The 22,760-nt window shown below is 36.6% G+C and overlaps 1 protein-coding gene across 1 annotated transcript in view; it reads left to right on the top strand.

The window, feature by feature from the left end:
• Window positions 1-22,760, top strand: part of TAF4B (TATA-box binding protein associated factor 4b) — a 90,376-nt gene that overhangs the window by 48,518 nt on the left and 19,098 nt on the right. The window contains exons 12-14 of the mRNA XM_065935140.1: window positions 4,198-4,323; window positions 9,120-9,176; window positions 19,051-19,161. Of these exons, the coding sequence (XP_065791212.1) occupies window positions 4,198-4,323; window positions 9,120-9,176; window positions 19,051-19,161 (294 nt within the window). The remainder of the gene's footprint in view (window positions 1-4,197; window positions 4,324-9,119; window positions 9,177-19,050; window positions 19,162-22,760) is intronic.

The following is a 22,760-nucleotide window of genomic DNA, read 5'->3' as shown; positions in this document are numbered from 1 at the left end:
AAAGCCACAGTCATCAAGACAGTATGGTACTGGCACAAAGACAGAAATATAGATCAATGGAATAGAATAGAAAGCCCAGAGATAAATCCACGAACCTATGGACACCTTATCTTTGACAAAGGAGGCAAGGATATACAATGGAAAAAAGACAATCTCTTTAACAAGTGGTGCTGGGAAAACTGGTCAGCCACTTGTAAAAGAATGAAACTAGAACACTTCCTAACACCATACACAAAAATAAACTCAAAATGGATTAAAGATCTAAATGTAAGACCAGAAACTATAAAACTCCTAGAGGAGAACATAGGCAAAACACTCTCTGACATAAATCACAGCAAGATCTTCTATGACCCACCTCCCAGAATATTGGAAATAAAAGCAAAAATAAACAATTGGGACCTAATGAAACTTAAAAGTTTTTGCACAACAAAGGAAACTATAAGTAAGTTGAAAAGACAGCCCTCAGATTGGGAGAAAATAATAGCAAATGAGGAAACAGACAAAGGATTAATCTCAAAAATATACAAGCAACTCCTGAAGCTCAATTCCAGAAAAATAAATGACCCAATCAAAAAATGCGCCAAAGAACTTAACAGACATTTCTCCAAAGAAGACATTCAGATGGCTAACAAACACATGAAAAGATGCTCCACATCACTCATTATCAGAGAAATGCAAATCAAAACCACAATGAGGTACCATTACACGCCAGTCAGGATGGCTGCTATCCAAAAGTCTACAAGCAATAAATGCTGGAGAGGGTGTGGAGAAAAGGGAACCCTCTTACACTGTTGGTGGGAATGCAAACTAGTACAGCCACTATGGAAAACAGTGTGGAGATTTCTTAAAAAACTGGAAATAGAACTACCATATGACCCAGCAATACCACTTCTGGGCATACACACTGAGGAATCCAGATCTGAAAGAGACACGTGCACCCCAATGTTCATCACAGCACTGTTTATAATAGCCAGGACATGGAAACAACCTAGATGCCCATCAGCAGATGAATGGATAAGGAAGCTGTGGTACATATACACCATGGAATATTACTCAGCCGTTAAAAAGAATTCATTTGAATCAGTTCTAATGAGATGGATGAAACTGGAGCCCATTATACAGAGTAAGGTGAGCCAGAAAGATAAAGAACATTACAGTATACTAACACATATATACGGAATTTAGAAAGATGGTAACGATAACCCTATATGCAGGGCAGAAGAAGAGACGCAGAAGTACAGAACAGACTTTTGAACTCTGTGGGAGAAGGGGAGGGTGGGATGTTTCGAAAGAACAGCATGTATATTATCTGTGGTGAAACAGACCACCAGCCCAGGTGGGAGGCATGAGTCAAGTGCTCGGGCCTGTTGGGCTGGGAAGATCCAGAGGAATCGGGTGGAGAGGGAGGTGGGATGGGAGACCGGGATGGGGAATTTGTGTAACTCTATGGCTGATTCACATCAATGTATGACAAAACCCACTGGAAAAAAAAAAAAAAAAAAGAAACTCAGTAAGACTTCCCTGGTGGCTCAGACGGTAAAGCGTCTGTCTACAATGCGGGTGACCTGGGTTTGATCCCTGGGTTGGGAAGGTCCCCAGGAGAAGGAAATCGCAACCCACTCCAGTACTATTGCCTGGAAAATCCCATGGACAGGGGAGCCTGGTAGGCTACAATCCATGGGGTCCCAAAGAGTCGGACTCGACTGAGCGACTTCACTTTCACTTTCACTTTCAATACCTCCGTAACTTCCTGCCTTGACATTGTCTGTCCTGATTGATTTTCCCCCCCTGCCTTTCCCCACTCTTACTCTTTAATATAGCTAATGCCACTGTGTGAGTTCATGCATATAAAAAGGCAGCTACATGATCATACTTCCTTAAATAGAAATGATAATCATTTAATTATTTTTTATTCTAATTCAAAATTATACTTATTTTGTAGACTCTGATTATGATAATCTTTGTGTCACAGATTGAGCCTTGTCCGTATATTTCAGTTCATCCTGATAGGATTTGCTTTTATCTGTACAGTGGGAAAATTTACTCCATGAATTTCATAACAATGAGCTACTTTTATTAAAAGCAAAATCCCACCATCTCTTTCGATTTGAAATCCATCTACTTTTGATAATCTTTCACCTGGTTAGATATAATTCTCTAATTAATCATAGTCCGTAAATTGAGATTTAAATAAAGAAGTGGAAAGTGAACACATGTGATGCAAAGCTTCTGATCTTGCTGCCAGGTTTTTCCCCACTGAAGATATATTAGAGTCTTCTAGTGCCAGTGGCTGTGGAAAAGCTTCAGTGTTTTCCAGTTGAAAGGGACTGTAGTGCTTTCTTTAGATGGGATTCACTTGATGATGTTGTCATTTGGTCTGAGTCCTTGTATTTTCATTACTAAACCACCCTCCTCTGTGGTCCAAGAAGACTTCAGTTAGACCAGCTGGATAGACAGAAGGGATCATGATAAGATTGGGGTTACTGTTATTTAAATACAGTTAGAGACTCAGTAGAAATAGGGAAGACACTCATTTGTTTAGGGTCTGGAAGAGTAAAGGAAGGATGCATTAAGCAAGAGGTGGTTGCATTGAGCTGGAAGAGAGAGAAAGAGAAGGAATCTTAGCATGGAAATGAGATTGGGTTCAAATTTAGAAACTCTGTACCCCTTTTTAATTTAGCATTTGTTGTCCTTTTAAATTAAATCCTCTCAGTAAACTATCTCCAGAGTGTATGAACACAAAAATGGTAAAAGTGAAGTATTTAAGAAACCACTGGTTATTTTGTTTATGCCTGTATGGTTGGCCCATAATGTATTCCATATTCTATCTTGTATTATTTAACTTTAAAAAACATTTGAGAATTCTTTTTTGTATTAAACACAAAGTAAAATAAGTAGCTCTAATACATCCTTGTTCGTTATACTATGTAATACTCCTTTGATCTGGTTAAATACCAACAATAAAAATTTAATTTAAAAAGAATCTTGGGCATATGAAATCTCTCAGTCCCAGTTAATTGAATCAGCCATGAGCATGGGATAAAACAAAGATGGGAATGGTACTGTAACCAGATTTCCAAGCCAGGCACTGACTGTTGGACTAAATGTTTAAAAACATTCAGTTTTCCTGTTATAGTCTCCCTCCTATAGCTTAGATGTCTGAATTACTGAAATGAGTAGATGGCAGGAAGTCACCCCCCACCCCCACAAGCATATATATATTAATATTAAGAGAGATGGGTGGTCATATCAGATGAAGAAAATAATAAAATATTTAGATTGTAAAGCACTGTTTTATAGTTTAGCATATTAGAATAAATGAAACTGTAAATTTTATCCTTTTATGGAACACTGAAGATGAATAATTACACTTCTTGTTATGACTCTGATTTATGTAAGTTTCTGCCCAAGTCCATAACTTAAGGAAATCCTCACAACAGGGTTTAGGATTTTAAGTTTGCCATTTGATCTTACGTTGTCTTTTGATAGAAGTTGCATTTGCTTGTAAAAGTTAGACCAATTCAGCAATAGAAGCAAAGGTGATAACTTTCATCTTTGTTATATTTTTCAGAGAGGTGATTATTTATTTTTTTATCTTTTATTAAGGTCTGATGAGGTTGACAGTAGTTTAACTAAAAAGCTTTAGATGATAGGTAAACAGTACACTGTTTTGCTTTCTATTCCTATTATCAGGATCTGCTGGGCTTAATTCTTTTTCCTCCCCTCTGGAAGAAGCTTACTAGGAAATCTCTTTGAAATTTTTGCTTAATCGCCTCTCGAATTTTAAGAATGAGGGCTTTCCTAGTGGTTCTGACAGTAAAGAATTTGCCTGCAATTCAGGAGACCCAGATTCCATCCGTGGGTCAGGAAGATCCACTGCCGGAGGGAATGGCAACCCACCCCAGATTCTTGCCTGAAGAATTCCATAGACAGCGGAGCCTGGTGGGCTACAGTCCATGGGATTGCAAAGAGTTGGACATGACTGAGAGACTTTCAAACTTCTTTTTAAATTGCCTCTCAGATTTTAAGAATGATTAACATACTTGCTTTGTTGTTTGTTTAGCAGAAATAAAATATTACCTCCTGAAAATTTACCTCCCTATGTATCTTGGTGTAACTGTCTTTAGTTGATTTATAACAAGACCTAATGTAGAATGTGTTGCCTTGGATCATCAGAAGACTTTTTTTTTTCCCCAGGCAAGTGAAAATTACATCCTGTCTAATGACACCAGATCACAGCTCAAATTTCTTGAAAAGCTAGATCAACTGGAGAAGCAGAGAAAGGATTTAGAAGAAAGAGAAATGTTACTTAAAGCAGCCAAGGTAAGATCCTGTGTGATTTATGAGTGAACATGGCCTGTCAAGGAGGTCAGAATCAGCTTTATTATTGGTTGACTGTCTTGGTTTTGTTAGGCCATTAGGTGTCTCTGAAGGATTTCTTAAAATGGAATAGTTTTAAAAGTTTATATTTTGAAATCATCCCATACTTATAGAAAGGCTGCCAGAACAACATATCTCCTTTTCAGTTGAGGTTCCTATTTTTAAGATTTTAGTGTACTTGCTCCATCTCCACTGTTTCTGGAAACAGGTACACACCCCCATCATCATTATTCTTTTCTTCTGTTCTTTTTCTCTTTCAATTCAGAGGTTTCTTGTACTGTTTTCTCTAGTCTTTCTCTGAACCTTTGAAAGCAAGCTTTAGACATGACATCTCATCATTTCTGAACATTCTAGCATGTGTTCGGAAAATCAGGGACATTCTCCTGTGTAACCTTCCAAGTCAGGATGTGACTCATATGATACAACCCTCTAAATCCTTAGACCCCAGCCAGGTTTCACTGGCTGCCTCAGATCTTTTTCCTTCAAGGCCCATTTTCACGTTCAGATGTATGTGTCTGTTCAGTTGTCATCTCTTTTCAGACTCCTATCAGATCTCCTCACTCTTTCCCTTTCATATCTTTGACAGGTTTCGAGAGTACAGGCCTTTTCTTCTGCAGGTGACTCTGGACCACAGTTCATCTTGTGTTTCCTCATGATTTCATTTAGGGCATGCATTCTTGGTGGTTATACATACATAGAAATGATGCTGCATTCTTCTCAGCTGATTCTTTCAAAAGGCAAACTTAATCAGTTCTTTCTATTTTAAACTTGCCCTTTTCCCGTTTGTAATCAATTAGTTTTTGTAGAAAGGTATTGTAGGATTATACCAATAATCCCATACCTTATCAAACTCTACTTAGCAACTTTAGCATCTATAGATGATATCTGTGAATCAGCAACATCTACGATGGCTGCCAAATGGTGATTCTTTATTCTTGTCACCTCTTCCACATTTGTTAGTACTGTCTTCCGTGGAAGAGCCTTTCTTTCTCTGATTCATTCACTCATTTTTATCAGTATGGCCTCTCAGATTTCTGTTTGATTCAACAGGTTGTAACCTATTACTGTCATGATCTATTCTGATGCTCAGATCTCTTGAGTGGGAGACCCTTCCAGCTGGCACCTCTGTCCTTTTGTCTTATTAAGATCATTCACTGAACATGTCCTTACTTTCAGGCACAAGATACTCCAATCCCAGCTTTCATTCATCCTCCCCAGCCATAGAATCAGTCATTTCTCGCAGGAACCTTATGTTTTCTTAGTTGAGGATGATACCCAGAAACAAGATTAGAGCCTACCATGTGCTCCTTGCTCAGAGGGTATTATTACATTAGATCCTGTCAAATAGAGGTAGGAAGTCTAAGTATGGTATGTATATATGTACACATATGTGTATAAATACACATAGATCAATAAATATTTTTCTGTGTGTGTATAAAACCATAAATTTATATTCTAAAACTATAATTTTTTATATGAATACCTTTGACTTTATTTCATATCTTAGGATTCTTCCTAGCCTTAACCTTTCCATGTTTATAAGTATTTATTTACTCTGTAGTCAGAAACTTGGCTCTCATCCTTGATATATTTACTTATATTCGCTATTTACTTATTCGATCAATGTAATTAATCTTCCAAGCAGCCATGTTGACTGACTCTTCTGTCTGCCACCACTGTTATCCCTGCCCTCATTTCATGGCCCATGTAATTGGCCTCCATGCCTGCTGGCCCTTGCCTTGGCGAGCCTCCTCAGCTCTTCGTCTCCCTTCTTTCTTGGCCTCTGGTCTACACCTTCATGTGTCAGGGTGCACCAAAGCCATGTGACTGAGCAGCTCCTCACTGCCCACAGTCTCAGTCCCCATTTTGACCCCTCTTACACTGGGAAAGGCAGCTGGGACAGGCAGATGCTCTTTCCTGAGCCCGTGAGTATTATAAGCAAGCATGCAACCACTGTAATGAGGTGGTTTATTGGGATTTTATTTCCAATTACTATGCTGTAAACAAGGTTATAAACTATTAAATACTTGTTTAGTTCTTATTGGATGTAGTATATTATACTTGCTCTCACTTTCCCTTCTTTTCACCTTGTAGTCTTGCAGATTTTCTTACTCAGTAAATGACATTGTTACTCATCCAGATTTTCAAACCACAAAATCTAGGACATCATCGTTAACTCCTTTCCTCTCTTCTTGTCCTGCATCCAGTCATTTCCTATTCAATTCCCAAAGTATCCGTCACCCTCTCTTCATCGCTGTTGTCACCACTCTAGTCTAAGTCATCTTTCCCTTGAACATTTATAATATCTTCTAACTAACACCCTTTTCTTTCTACAATCCATTTTTCATACTGTTGTCAGGATAATGTTTTCATAACAAATCATGTGTGTGTCTCTGTTGCATAAAATTCCTTCAGTGGCTTCCTCTTGCACTTAAATTAGAATCCAAACTTCTTACCAAATTTTAAAAGGCACCCACCTCCCTCTCTGACCTTGCTTCATGCTTTTCCCTTCTTCGCTCATTCAGCTCCAGTCACAGTGACCGTTCATTGCGCTCCAAGTTTTTATCCTAGACTACTGATGAGGCATCCAGAACTGAACGCTGAGTTCCCTTCCCCAGATCTAGTGCAGTCTTGACCTTCTCGGAAAGTTGGAACAATCATCCTTCCAGTTACTTAAACCGCAGTCCTAGGCGTCATCCCTGACTCCTCTCTTTACTCCACACCCTGTGTCCAGCCCTTCTGTAAATCTGGTTGGCTCTTCCCCTAACATATGTTTCAATCTAATTATTTATTGTCACCTTCTCTGCTCTGATGCCGGCTCAGGTCATCCTCATCTCTGTCCCAGTCTTGTATTCACAACAGTTGTCTTAGAACAGTCTCCTAATTGCTCTGTGTTCCTGGGCCTCCAGTCTTGGGTCCCTTCAGTGCACCCTGTACACGGCCTCCAGGGGCCTTTCAAAAGTGTTTTGTCGGAGGCATCTTACACCTGTGCTTCAAATCCTCCAGCGGCTTTTTCTTATAACAAGAATCAAACCCCAACTCCTTACTGTGGCCTGTAAGGCGACCCCTGGTATCCAGCCACAGCAGCCTCCTTTTTTCCTCAAGTGTGCCAAGCAGATTCCCATTTTTTGGCTTCTGCAGTGACTTCTGCCTTCTGCTTGAGGTGTTCTTCCCTCAGATATTTGTGTGGCTGCCTCCTGCTTGTCATTCAGATCTCTACTCAGTTTTCGCTCCTTAGTGATGGATTCTGTCCCATTCTAGCTATAGAAGTACTCCCCTCCTTCTATCACATGATCCTGTTTTCTTTATAGTACTTATCATTCTCAGTCATTTTTTTCTTTTTCCCCATCATAAATGTATTATATTTCACAGCTGTGTTTAATTTCTGTATATTTTATTGTTTTTATCTTCTTAGGCAGGGACTTTGTCTTGTCATCTCATTTCTGTATCTCCAAGGCCTAGAACAGTGACAAGTCAAGTAGGATATATACTATGGGTAGTCAGCAAATGTTGGTTGACTGACAAAGACTTGATAACAAAATGTGCCCGTTTTATACTGAGGCAAAGCATTGTATGCACAAACATGTACATGCACACATATACACACATGTTTTTGTGTGAATACATACATACACATACTCATTCTCTCCTAACATAGATATAATAATAAAGGAGTTTTCTTAGTTTCAGTTGGAGTGAAGTTGTTCTATTAGATTGGACACAAAATGAAGGAAAAAATTACTTTGAATAGAATCTTATGTAAGTATTAAGGTGTTTAAAATTGGAAGGCACTCAAATCTAAACAGTTTCTAGTGCTTTCCTTTAACAAAATTCTATTAAATTAGGAAAATACCTTTAGCTTTTATTTTGTTAGCCTATATTTAGTTACCTAATGTTTCATTTTATAGAATAAATATTCAGATTTATAAGGAATTAGGTAATTTTGTTAGAATGAGAAAAAGGATACACCTGTCCACAGCATCTTTTTCAGCGGACAAATGTCCATGGTGTCCAAAATAAAATTCCTTCCTTACCTATTGATGCATCATAGCATTACATGTAGAAGGTAGCTCTCTTCTTATAGCAGTCTTCTAGGATTATTCATTTTTGGAATGTTGAACTGAATTAGCATGGAAAGAAACATTCAATAAACAGTTTTTGAACTTTTACTTGGGCACAGCATTAAACTAAGTGCTATAGAGAATCCAAAGAAGATAACATACTCTAGTGAAAACACTGGGATGTATTTCTTCCTTAATTCTTAAAAGTTACACATTTGAAGAGAGAGAAATTCAGCTCAAAGTTCATCAGTTTGTTGGTTTTAATAGTCTTTGAAATACCATGTGTTTTACCAAAATGGCTTCACCTGAGGATCAGCCAGTGTTGATTGTTTTCATTCATTTAAGCCAACAGTTATCCTCCTTTGCTTTCCTTCCTCTGTACCATACATTTTTCAGTTTTTAGTGTTCCAACAAGAACAACGTCATGCCTCAACTGGACCTGACCGACATTGTTAGCATCATTTTCTGTATAAACTTCCTCCAGGCTAGAACTGCAGCAGCCAGCCCAGATGATGAGGTGGGAGGAGGTAGGGGGAGCACGAGACTGGATTGAGGCATTTTCCCCCAGAGCTAAGGTTTTCAATCACAAGAGAAAATTGTCATTTATTAAATATTTAACGGCAACTATGGTGTTTAGATGCTAGTAATTTCTATTAAAATTTTCTTTTCCTTTGATAGAGTCGTTCCAATAAAGAAGATCCAGAACAGCTGAGATTAAAGCAGAAAGCCAAAGAGGTAGGACTTTCAAGTTACCATGCTTGTCTTTGTGTTGGAGGGAAGGTTGGCAGCTCTCTCCTGGCAATTAGGTCAGGGTTTATTTTGCTGTTGCATACCATTTGCCGAAGCCTTGGGGAAGGACAGGAACTGCTGAAGGCAAGGGCAGTGCTTCAAATGAGGTCAATGAGTTATGTGCTCTCTTTTTAAAATTTATTTTCAAGGCTTAGGCCTGTCTAGAAATGGCTCTTTGTAAACTCCAGCAGCCCACTTGGAGGAATATAATGTGGGATTAAAAAAAAAAAGAAAAAAAGAAACTTCTGAGATTTAGCATCTGGGACTGTACAATAGGCTACATTTTTCCAGGGTAATTGTTCGTTTTGTAAATCTGATACTGCTTATAATTCTTTGGCTGGGAGGTGGTACTGGGATTTAGTTTTAAATGGAAAACGCCTCTGGCTTTTAATTTTCTGGGCCCAGCAGTTTTCTGTTCTGGAATGGAGCCCTTGTTTCACACAGTTCATGTTTAGCTGCAGGGGTTTTAGTTTATAGCTTAGACTGGTTAAGCTTTTACTCCCAGAGGCCTCTGCATAGCAACTGTAGAAATCAACAAATAAGTTCATTTATGTCTGCAGCCTCCTCTCAGTAGCTGACTTTTTACATTTCCCAATATCCATTTCCTGACTTTTCTAGCCCCAGAGAAAAAAGCTCCACTAATTGGAGCTTATTTTAATTGAGCCTTAATATTGGATCTCACTGGAGTTGCCCCCAGAGCTGCTGAGAACAGAAGGAAATGAAAGTACCTAAGGTTGAAGATGGGGTGTGTGTGGATGGGGGTGTGTGTGTGTGTGTGTGAAATTTTTCACTTGACCTACAGATTCTTTTCCCTGCTGAATAAATCATCAAGCCTGTTCACATTTCTGATTAAGGATCTGACAGCAGACGATAATAAAGACAATTGAGGTGTGAGACGTGTGATATGGAGCTGAAGAAATTGGTTTCTATAGTTACTTGACTGATTTCATGCAATTTTTAAGGATCTTTGTGCTAAATAAGAGTGATTTCCTGAGCAACCTTTTTCCTTAACTGTGCCTCTTGAACTATGAAATTTGTTGTTGCTTAACATTGCTGCACTCGGCTCCTAGGTGCCAGCAGCAGCAGGTTATTTATGAATGTTTTAAGGGCCCTTATTGTTTGGATTAATGTAGGAGCTGAGGCAAAACAAATGGAAATCTAGTAAGATCCTTACAATCAATGTGGTATGTTTTCACTAAAACAGAAAAGGAAGAAAACATGAACTCTGGATGGAGGAGTTTCTGGATTGGGGTGAAGAGAACTATGAAAGGAGAACATTAAAAATGATTTGAAACCAGAATCATTTTATTTCAGCAACAAAAAGATTTCTGGTACTCATTTCTTTCCAGTGGAAAACTTACCTAAAAACGTCACCTGAAAAAAGGAACCACAAGAACTATACCTATACCCTTTTAGCAAGCCTGGCTTGATGGTAGATTGTATGGGGATGCGCACTCTGTGGCTGCTTTGAATCATGAGTGGTCCTGTTTGTTTTCATTAAGGACTGATTAGATGCTTATCTTGCTTCGAATTCCAGCCACTTTTGGAAAATATATATCAGAAATCTTACCCTTTTATCATTAAAGGCCTTTCCTGTCTGTCCTTCCTTCATAAACTTTCAAACATCTGGATGATTAGATTAAATTTTCCTTCAGGTTTATATGGAGTGGTTTTGGTTGGTTGGTTGGTTTTTCTTTTAATTGTGTGTGTGTGTGTGTGTGTGTGTGTGTGTGTGTGTGTGTGTTTTAAATTCCCTGAGAGATGAATAGTTGGATAGGATTTTTCGAAGAAAAGTCTAAGAGCAAGTGTGAAGGGAAAAACTTCTCCCTGAGAGCAGGTGGTGGCAAACCTGTTCTTTTTCCTTCCCAATCTTTTCACAGCTCCATTTCTTTCTTTTTCCTAGCAAGATTTAAAAGACCATATATTTTCTTTCCAAAATATTTGGAAAGTTTTCTGGTTGCTTCCTATTCTAAATCTTCTTTGATTAAAAAAAGAATCAAATACATTGGCCCAGTTCCAAGAACAGGGCCACCCTGTATTCGTTGCAAATGTTTGATAAAAGTAAAATATTGTCATTTTTGTCATCCCTTTGCCCCCTAGAGCTCTTCATAACTAATATTCTTAGGGCCTCTAGTTTAGAATCAAATATGCCATATTTTTTTAAGAAAAAACTTTTTGTTTTGTATTGGTGATATAGCCAGTTAACAATGTTGTGGTAGTTTCAGTGGAAGGCAAAGGGACTCAGCTGTATGGGCACATGTATCCATTTTCCCCCAGCTCCCCTTGCATCCAGGCTGCCAGATAACAGAGTTCCCTGTGCTCTTCAGTAGGTCCTTCTTGTTTATCCATTTTAAATACAGCAAAACACCATATTTTGTTTGGGTGCAATAATCATTGACCCTCTCTTATAGAGTTGAGTTGTTGTATGGTAATTTGTAAGGTTATCATTTGGGATATGCTAACTGCTATCACACTGGTGTAAACTATAAAGCTTTGGTTTGTCCTGTCTCGGTACTTGGCTGTTGAGGGAGTTTTCACTGCCCAGCCGCAAAAATTAGCACAGATGCCTTCCAGTTTCTCAGTTAAAACTGCTTTGCTCTCCTTTTCCAGGTAATTACCTACCTACCAAGGTGGGCACAGGAAATAGATTAATGACCGTATCTCACAAATATAGAACTCCAAAGAACTATTTAAAGAAGCTGTAGGCTTTATTGATCCTGAGAAATGTTTCAGCAATGATGTCTGTCATATAAATATTAAATCACAGCTTGAGTCCCCTTTGCACATAGGCTTATACTTCATGATTGCCTCTAGCTGTTAAGGGCTAGAGTTTTGGTCTTGGTCATTTCTCCCCTTGGTTTTCTTGTCTCTAATACAGGTTTAGAATCTATGCAATCCCTCTTGACAAACTGTTCAGTTGAGCAGGTTTTTGTAAAGGTGTCTAATTTCTCTTCATCCTTCCTGTTGATTTCTTCCAATGTTGTCATTCTCATTCAGCACATTAAAAAAAAGTAAACTGGGTACTTCTCTGGTGGTCCGGTAGCTAAGCTCTGCGCTCCCATTGCCAGGGGCCTGGGATCCATCCCTGGTTGGGGAAACTAGATCTCATATGCCCCAACTAAGATCCAGTGCAGCCAAATAAATACATACATACATAAAGTAGGCTGCCTTTGGGTTTGCCTTCAGCTTAATCTCAATCCAGTGAAGTAGCTCCTGCTACATTCCATTCTTATTGACCTGACAGGTTATCTGTCTATTTGAAAACCTTGTTGTCTGGCTAAAATGTCTGTGGATATCAGACTTTCTTTAAATTCATTTTTATTGGAGGATAGTTGCTTTACAGTGTTGTGTGGGTGTCTGCCATACGATGACGCAAATCAGCCATAAGAATACATATATCACTATATCCCTTCCCTCTTGAATTCTAATTCCAACTTGGGGGCCATCTTTTTCCTATTTTCTATTTTCGCCAGAAAAACATCATTATATGTGTCTTCTCTCTTTATTGCAACTTTATATTTTAAATATGGACACTTTTAAATTGTGATGGCTTTTTTTCCCCTTAGATACTTTTACTAAAATGTAAGTACTGACTTCTTCCATTTCACTGTCCATTTGTGAAAGGTTTTAAATAGATTACTAATTGCCAGATTGTGACTTCAAACAAGCAGGGGCATTTTTGTTCAGCGCATCTGCAAACTTGTCTGAAATGTGTGCTGTGTGTCCTAGATTACCATCTAGCCTTGAGTGTTTTCCTTTCTTACCACATCGTCCAGAATTCTATGGAGCGAGCCATCTGACCTTGGAATTCAAACACCCTGATTCCTTAAACATTTGTTATATATATTGTGACCCTTATTTCCTTTTAAATATCTTCTTTCTCCTGTGGGAATGTGAGTTCAGTACATCTGTGCAGAGTGAGACAAAGAATTCATTTTCTTTGTAACAATTCCTAGCATTCCCATTTTCATTTGTTATCAGACAATTAGAAGAAAGAAAAAGGAATGCAAGACGTGTACCTACTGGCACCTTAGTTTCACAGTACTTCCCCTAGAAACTACAAAAATAAGTATTAAATTATTAAAATGCGTAGCAGTACCCTGAAGTACTTGGGATTTTTGTTTGTATAAGATATAAGAACTATAAGAAATACAGTTCTCCATAAAACATTATTGTATAATAAATAGAATACTGACTCATAAGACTCATTGCTGGTTAGAAAATATATTATTTAGGTACAAGAAGGGTAAGGGACTTTTTTATAATGAAATTTTAAAAGATATGGAGTCAATGAAATGTGATGGTAAAGGCTAACTGTTAAATTATAGCAACTTGTGTTTAAACTTTATGCTGGTTCTCCATGAGCCAAAATTCATGGAACACTAAACAGGGCAAAATGAAATTTGTCATTAAAAGTACATTTGAGCAATCAAATTAATGTAGTATGGAGAAGGTGTTCTTAAAATGACAAGTTATAAAGAGCTTGTATACATAACAGAGAAACAGAATTGCCATGTTTCAAAGCATTGGTAGTCTAAGTGGTTCTCAAACTCAGGTGTACATAAGAATTATCTGGAGGACTCACTAAAACACAGATTGCTGGGTCCCAGGCACCCATGATACAGCAGGCCTGGGTGAGGCCTGAGAATTCACATTTCCGACCAGTTTCCACTGATTTTGCAATTGCTGTTGCTGCTCAAGAGACCACACTTAGAATCCTTGGTCCAGGAGGAGAAAGAAGGTGGCCTTTAAAATCTATCACTTTTATTTTCCCATTGACTATATAGTCATAAAAGGTTAAATTAAATACTATGATTTGGGGAATCTGAGAATTGGCATCTTGAATTGGCATAGTTCAGTCACCATCCAGTTACCATTCACTTGGTTCTTTCTTGGACACAGGATAACTACAGTAGGTTTTTTTAATGGATATTTTCACAAGAGACCTTTATTGGTTGTGTCCCTGGATTGGTGTACATAAAAAAGACGACATTTTATTTTTTATTTAGAACTTCAGAAGGGAATATGCATCTTTAATTTTGAATATGGGATCTGTGTGTCTTGAGAGACATGTTTTCCTTTTGCAGGAAAATGTATATATTATAGCGGAGGGAGCATTGATAGGAGTCAGGAGTCTTGGATGCTAGATTCAGTCTACCATTGTCTCAATTTCACTGTGGGAGAATCACTTGACCTCTTTGAACTTACCCATTTCCTTGTATTTAAAATGAATGTAACAATACATGCCCTGCTTGTATTACAGAGCTGTAATTTAGGGAAAGGTAATTTAGGGAAAGGTGAGATATTAGAGGGAAAACCAGTAGCTTAAAAACATTAGCTATGGAGATGTTTAAGAAAGATGCCATCAGGCAAGATTGACCATGAGCCTGAGATTGACCATGGATATGTCTGTTTCCAAAAACTAACTAACATACCAATTTTGTATGTGTGTGTTGGGGGAGTGGTTTCCTTCCAGAGGTTGAGAATAAAAAAAGACTATAAAAGTAAGAACTGGGGGGAAAGTTCTGTAATCATATCAATATAGTACATTATATTTCTTTTCAACAATATATAAAGTACTGTGTTTGAGTGTAAGGGTGAAAGTGTCCAGTTGAGATTATGTGGAATATACTATTTTCCTGAAAGGTGAGGTTGAATTATAAAGGTTAACTAGCAAGATAGCGCCTCTAATTCTGCCTAGTAAGCTTTTGGTTTCTGTTTTCATACTTGTTGCTTGATCCTAGACATGGGCACAGTCACAGAACTACATGGCTAAGAGGAGTAACTAAAGCCCCAGCCTTCTAGCCAGAGAGACAAAAAGAGGAGTCAGCCCCAAGGAACCAGGATTTACTGGGAAGAGGAGGTAGAAAGGGAGGAGCTCAGGAAAGCAACCCCATATTCTTATGTTTATTTCTTGTTCCCACTCAAGCTACACTCTTGTCATATGTGACCCTGACCTACTCTGCATACCAGTCAACAGTATAGATCAATATGCCTCGTGAACATAAGTGTAAACATCTTCACCAAAATATTAGCAAATCAAATCCAGTGATACCTAATAGTTATATATCTTGACCAAGAGTTTATCCCAGGAAGGCAAAGCTGGTTCAATATTTAAAAATTAGTAAAATCTAACATAATAATTGTCTAAGAAAGAAAAACCATGTGACCATATCAACAAGCAGAACTATGTTTGCAGATTTCACCATGCATTATTAATAAAACTCTAAGCAATCTAGAAATAGAAGGGACTTCCTCAGTCTGATACAGGGCCTCTGTTAAAACCCTCCCACTAATACCATTCTTAATGATGAAAAGTTTGAATGCTTTCTTCTAAAGATTAGGAAACATTATATTGCTAGTACAATAAGGCAAAAAAAGAAAAGCATATAGATTGAAGAGAAAAATAGTGTGTCCTTTCATTCTATTAACTGTCTTTTACAGAGCAAAAGTTTTTAATTCTTATGAAGTCAAATATGTGAAAAAAAAAAATAGACCTGCTTTGGCAGTCAATGTCTGAGAATTCTTTGCTGGGCCATAAGTCATGAAAGCTTTTCCTTATGCTTTTTGCTAGAAATTTAGAGTTTACATTTTGAGGTTAATTTTTGTATAATGTGTGAGGTTCAAGATTCATTTTTTTTTTTTTTTTTTTTTTTTTTTTGCCTCTGAATGTTCAGTTGCTCAATTTGTTGAAATAATTGCTTTCTCAATTGAGTTGTTTTTCACCTTGGTCAAAAATAAACTGGCCATGTTTATGTGAATCTGTTTCTTGATTCCCTATCCTATCTCATTAATCTGTGCCCATTCCTTTGTCAATACCACATTATTTTGGTTACTGTAGCCTTATATAAGTAATTCTTAAAATTGCATGGTGTAATTCTTCCAATTTTGTTCCCTTTTTTCCCCCCAAAATTGATTTAGCTTCTGATTTCAATTTCCATATAAATTTTATTATCAACTTATACATATCTACAAAAAATTTTTTATTGGAATTATGTTGTCTGAAGGTCAGTTTGGAGAGAATTGAACCTTTACTGTTTCTTACAATCCATAACAATCCATAGATTGTTAAATCTTACAGTCCATGAACACAATGTATCTCTCCATTTATCTGTTTTTTCCTTTTATTTCTTTCATCTGCATCTTGTGGTTTATAGCATACAAGTATCTGTATGTGTTAGATTTATACTTATTTCATTCGGGGGAAAGCTATTTTAAGTGGCATTTAAAAAATGTTTTAAGTTTCTAACTTTACTTAATGGTATTTAGAAATGCGATCATTATGTGTATTGACTTGCATCTTGTAGCCTTGCTTAAACTTGTTATTAATCCTAGGAAGTTCTTCAATTTTGTTTTTTATAACTACCTTGAAATTTTCTGTGTAAATAATCATGTCACTTGCAATCCTGTTTCCACTAGGAAACCTCTAATTCAGTGCTTTTATCACACAGAAAGTTTACATGTCTTCATCCACAGCGTATTATGCTGGCCACAATACATTGAGTTTAAGAAAGTTTATTGTAAATATAGGACCCACCAAACTATGGTCAGTTTCTATTTTTGTTAAGAGTTTTGCAAAATTTTCTAAAACATTGTGTGTGAGATTTCTGGAAACCAAAGTACAATTTGCAGAGAGAAAATATTTTACTTTATAGGGAGAGGAATCTGATGACAGTGGTCAGTTTTAAAACTGTTTGGTGTGACTGTCTTGCAGATACCATTTCTCTACAGGGAAAGACTTTAAAATATAGCTTGTTGTTTGATTTGTGCTGCAGGGTAGATTAGCTAAAATTGTATTTTGTCACCCTGAAGTTCTATATTGTGACAGCGTCAGACTCTAAAACTGTATATTTTATTTAAAAGACCATCCTCAACAAAAGATAGTTTATAACTCCCGAAAATAGTTTTCTAACAGTTTATATATATATAAATACACAGTTTAAAGGATGGATTTCTGCCCTGTAATTTGTGGAGCAAAAGGGAAGTGGTTCCTAGTTCATTTTCTTCAGTTAAATCAAACTTTTCTGCTTTGTTAGACTCAGTTACCTATAGCTTACTGGCTTATTCTTTGTCTTTCCTTTGATATTATAAAGTAATTCGAAATGATCTCTCTGAGATGGCCTACTTCATCCCAAACTGTTTTCTGCTTTCATCTGGTCTTTTTTCTTTTTCTTTTTTTTAAAGTATTAAAAATTTGGTTAGTGCTCTTTTAGAAGAATATTCTCAGGATATATTTATGGTTCCCCAGTAGGTTACTTCAGTTGACTATCTTGGAGTCTGATCTTGTTTGAATATTTATCTAGCAATTACTACCTAGTTCTTTCTCCCTTTTTCTCCACAGTAACAAGATTTTTGATAGGAATGGAACATTATTTCTCTTCTGGAAAAGCCCAAGGATCTGTGTAGTGATATTTTATTTTGACTTCTTTACCTTGTTGTTTTTTAAAAAAAAGAATGCCATTTGACACTTGCCTTGGTGAAATGATGCAGTGTTTCATGCATTTATTTCTCAATTTTAGTATATTATATTTATCTACCTTAACAGGACATCTTTGATAGATCCTGTGTACAACTTAGTGCCCAAATATCAAAAAATTATACCTTGTAGATTTCGTCACTCTGGTTTAAGTATAGTGATAACAGTACACCAAAACAATACTGACTCACTTTCAATCTTTGACATGAAGATAAATATAGAGTAAATCCATAAAAAATGTGATATATTGAAAAGGCTTTGATGGCTCTGAGTTCTGTTTTTATCACTTCTTATTTGTGTGACCTTTATGATGTTTTCCCCCTTAGTTAAAAAAAAAAGTACATGTATACTTTTCATGTTATTATAACAGTATATACCTTTCAATGTGATTGTAAAAGTTAAATGAATTAATTTTAAGGAAGTGCTTTGTAAATCATATAGAACTGTTTTCTATAATACATAAAATCTGTCTTTTTAAGTACAGTTGACCTTTGAACAAAACAGATTTGAGCTGTGTGCGTTAACTTACATGTATATATTTTTCACTGAATACCTAGTACTACATGACTTGCAGTTTGTTGAATTAGGGATGTGTAGATATGCAGAAACCTCTATAAGTTATATGTAAATTTAATTATGTGTTATGTATTAGCTGCTCAGTCATGTCCAACTCTTTGCGACCCCATAGACTGTATCCTGCCAGACTCCTCTGTCCATGGAATTCTCCAGGCAAGAATACTGGAGTGGGGAGCCATTCCCTTCTCCAGGGGGTCTTCCTGACCCAGAGTTTGAATCCGGCCTCCTGCATTGCAGGCAGATTCTTTAATTTAGTTATATGTTAGTTATGAGGTATATAGAAGACCAACTATAAGTTAATGGTGAATTTTCTACTGCATAGTCAGCACCTCTAGCCTCACATTCATTGTTCAAGGGTCAACTGTAATTCGCTTTTAATCTGAAAAATTTGACTGTTGTTTGGCTGCTTTCACTCCAATTTATGGTTCAGCTTATTCTTCAGGCATTTCTTATCTGTGGTTAAACTTAAGGAGAGGTTAAGCTCTAGATGTCTTTCTTCTGTTCTATTCTATACTTCTTCCTTACCTAAATTCTGCCTCTTCTATTTAGAGATTCAGGACTAAGGAGTTTATCAGAGCAAAGGAATCAGAATATGATGTATACTTGGCTGTTAGGGATATGTGTTATTTATTTTGATCTGATATTTATTTTGCACTGTCACATATTTGGGAAAGAACAGAGAAGTGGGCTTAGTGGTCAGTTTCTTTACCCTCTCTGAGCATGGCAGTGTGTAAACACCGATTTTTTTTTTTTAATTCTGTCATCTAGTTACAACAGTTGGAGCTCGCGCAGATACAGCAGAGAGATGCTAATCTCACAGCTCTTGCAGCTATTGGACCAAGGAAGAAGAGACCACTAGAGTCGGGGTCTGGAAGTGAGGTACGGAAACAATGTTTGTCCTTTTATTTATCATGTCAAAAAAGCTGGCCTAAAGGAAGCAGAGAATGAAGATAATTTACTCTACCTTGCACACTGTTGCTGCCAAATGCTTGTTAAAGCTCTCCTTTGCCTATTTTATAAAATCTTAATTTTTGTTTGTTCTTAAAAATATATATTACCTTGAACTTTCCTCCAATTTGCTACTTGTTTTATACTTCTTCCCATCCCCCACCACTGGTCATACTGAGTTTCACTATCTCAGTTTTTTCCTGTACATTCTTTCAGGCAGTTTTATATAATTTTCTCCTCTCTGGGTGTCAAATCCAGCTTATCTGTTAAGATCAAGTCTGCCCTCTTTTTTTCACTATGACCTTGATTCTGCATACCCACACTAACTTCTCTTCTTTCGGCATGTAATGTGTTTGCATGGCATTAACCGTTCTCTGCTCCTCACATGAGTATTTTCTCTTCGGTGAGTTTATGAACTTCTTGAGCAAGACTGTAATCCTTTCCTTTGAATCTCCCACAGGACCAGGTACATATTCATATGTATTCAATAAATATCATTAATTGTTTGATTAACACCAAGAAAGGATCTTGCATCTTTAGAGCAATTTTTCTAAATGAATTAATCTATAATGCTAGATTTTCAGATTGGTCACTGGGGCTAAGATACAAGAGTGAGAAAGAGCCCTGAGTTAGGTCAGTAATAAAGAAACTGTGGCTCCTCTGTTGTGCTCTATAAAACTTAAATGTGCTTTGGGACAAGCTCTTCCCAGCACTGACCCTAAACATTAACAGTTCCTGATGAATGATAGTCATCTCTATAGAGGAAAGATTTTAAAAGTCTAGTTCTTTTTATTAATAAAAATGTAATGGATATAATACATTCACATGCAAAAAAAGTCATAATATAAAAATGTTTGAAAAGATGAGTTTCCTCCTCCCAGATTTCTAGTCCCCCATCCCCTCCCTGCCCAACCAGATGTAACCACTGTTCAGATTCTCACATATCCTTCTAGAATTTATTATGAATATGGACATGTATCTATTGTTCTGCTCTTGATACTTTTCCCCTTTTCCATAATCTCTCTCATATAATCTACCTCAATGTTTTTTAAAGGTATGTTACATCAGTGTGTTTAGATAAACAATTATTCAGCCAATTCTCTAATGGAAATTTAGGTTGTTTCTGGATGCTTCTGTTAGTTACCTCAGAGTGTCCTTGTACTTCCACTGTTGTGCTTGTTCAGTGTATCTATAAGCTGAATTCAAAAAAATGAAATTCCTGGGTTAAAGAGTGTGCATGATAGGAAAAACTTTGGAAAAATTCAAACATATTCAAAGATAGAGTAATATAATGAATGATGCAACTACTATCATTTTATGCCAAATTTTGTTTTATTTATGTCTGCACCAACTTTCTCAGGTAAGTTTTTTACTCCTCGGGTTATTTTCAACACAAACCTAGATTCAGTATCATTTTACCCATAAGTTATTTGTTGCTTTTCATTTTTGATAAATATTTTAAAATTGCCCCTGAATGATTTGTATCAGGTTTTGTATCCATTCGTGCCTGTTTTTCCACACAGTCATTAACCCAGGGGATTATCTTTTCCATCCGATGACTGGAAGTACAATTTTTAATAGTGTTTAAATTCCAAGTGAAATTGAGCAATTTTTTCATGTGTATATTGACACTTTCAATTTATTTTCTCCCACTCCACACCCTCCTTCTCTTTTCTTTCAGTTTGTTTGGGCTTTATTCATATGAAAGTTTGTATTTTGTTAAATTAAAAAAAAAGAAAATCAGTCATTTTCTTTTGTCCTTCTTGGATTCCATTGTGTTTGGAAAGCCCTTTTTTAATGATTAGACTTACGAGTTAGTACTTTTATCATTTCAGCTTTAAAGTATAAATCTCTGATTCATTCAGAATTTGTTCGGAATAATAGGTGAGATCTGCATTTAGCTTTACTCCCTTTCTCCCTCCTCATTCTCCAGACAAGCAGATTGTCCCAACACTGTTTTCTCAATAATTCTTTCCCCACCGATTTGTTGTGCCACCTTTATCACGAACAGGTTTGTGTCAAATACAGATTCCTATATGTATTTGAGTCTGACCCAGTGCTGTCTAATAGAACTTCCTGTGATGAACACGTATGGAGTTTGAGCTGCCTTCAACAGCTACGTAACAGCTGTTGAGCAGTTGAGCTGTGGCTACTGTGATTGAGGAAATGAAATTTTAACTTTAAAAAGTTTATGTAAATTTTAATAGGCACACGTGACTAGCAGCTGCATATAAGTGCATGGGGCCAGTCTACTGTTTATAGGTTATTTATATCTGTTTATGATTATTTATGTATTGCTGCCGAATCTTTTTTTCTTAACCATCTCAACCATTTTTAAGTGCACAGATCAGTGGTGTTGAGCATATTCACATTGCTGGGCCCCAACCCCCCAGAACTTTTTCATCTCACAAAACTGAAACTCTATACCCATTAAACAACTCCCCATCTTCCCCTTCCCCAGCCCCTGGTAAGCAACACTCTGCTTTGATTCTGTGAATTTCACTACTTAGAGTCCTCATGTAAGTGGAATGAATCATACAGTATTTGTCTTTTTGTGACCTCGAGGTTCCAAATCTTAGTATATTTTTAAAATATGGTAAAACTAGTCCAATAGAAATTTTTATGTTCCTACTTCTCTACCACAGGATGACCCACTGTCCTTTATTATTGGTCTATTTGTATATAAATGTGTGCAAATATTTTATTAAAAGTGAGGCATGCTGTTTCATCATTAAGCACTTTCCTATAAATATGGCCTTGGTAGCATACTTTTTTCTTTTTGGCAGGAACAGTTGTTTGTAAATTTGTTCATCTACATAGTTATTCTTTATAATATCATAACTCCTTTGAGAAAGATACAGGAATGTCTGAGCTTCTGCCCTGCTTGTTGATTAATTTTTTCAAAGCTTCATTTTTATGTGTCATTTGAGTTTGTCACAAATCTCAGAAACATAAAGGTTCCCTGGTTTCTAATAATCAGAGATTGTAAAGTACTTTTCATTTATTGTATGTTTGAATCTGAGAAAGTCTATAGGTTACAGGGGGCAGAAATGAAATGTACTATTGATATTCAAAATGGTAATTTTTAAAAAATCAGTTTCTATCAGTATTAAAATGGAAATTTATTTAATTTTTATTTGTTTAGTAGAAATTTAAATTAAATTTAAAAATTTAATATAATTTTAAAATTTCAGAGCAGATATATGTTCTAACTTGGCTGTAAATATACTGAAGTGTTTGTCTGCTTGGTGCTTCTTCAGGTTTGAGAATTTAGGCACATATATTTTCCCCTTTATTCCTGTATTTTTAACTTAGATTGTTGTCAGACTTTTTCTGAATTATAAACAGACAGTACTTTAAGTAATCCAACCTGAATTGAAAATGTCCATTTCTTTATTGAGTTGGTGACATTTTAGTACAATCCTTATTTTGAAATTAGCTGAAAACTTTTTTGTGTTGATTTGTATTCATGGTTTCTAACTTTAAAGGCAATTTTCTTTGAGAAACAGGAAACTGGAGAGAACCCTCCT

This window comes from Muntiacus reevesi, chromosome 4 (assembly GCF_963930625.1).
Source record: "Muntiacus reevesi chromosome 4, mMunRee1.1, whole genome shotgun sequence".
In the NCBI taxonomy this organism is placed as follows: Eukaryota; Metazoa; Chordata; class Mammalia; order Artiodactyla; family Cervidae; genus Muntiacus; species Muntiacus reevesi.
The sequence above is the reverse complement of the archived record's forward strand: the minus strand, read 5'-3'. Positions and strand labels throughout refer to the sequence as shown.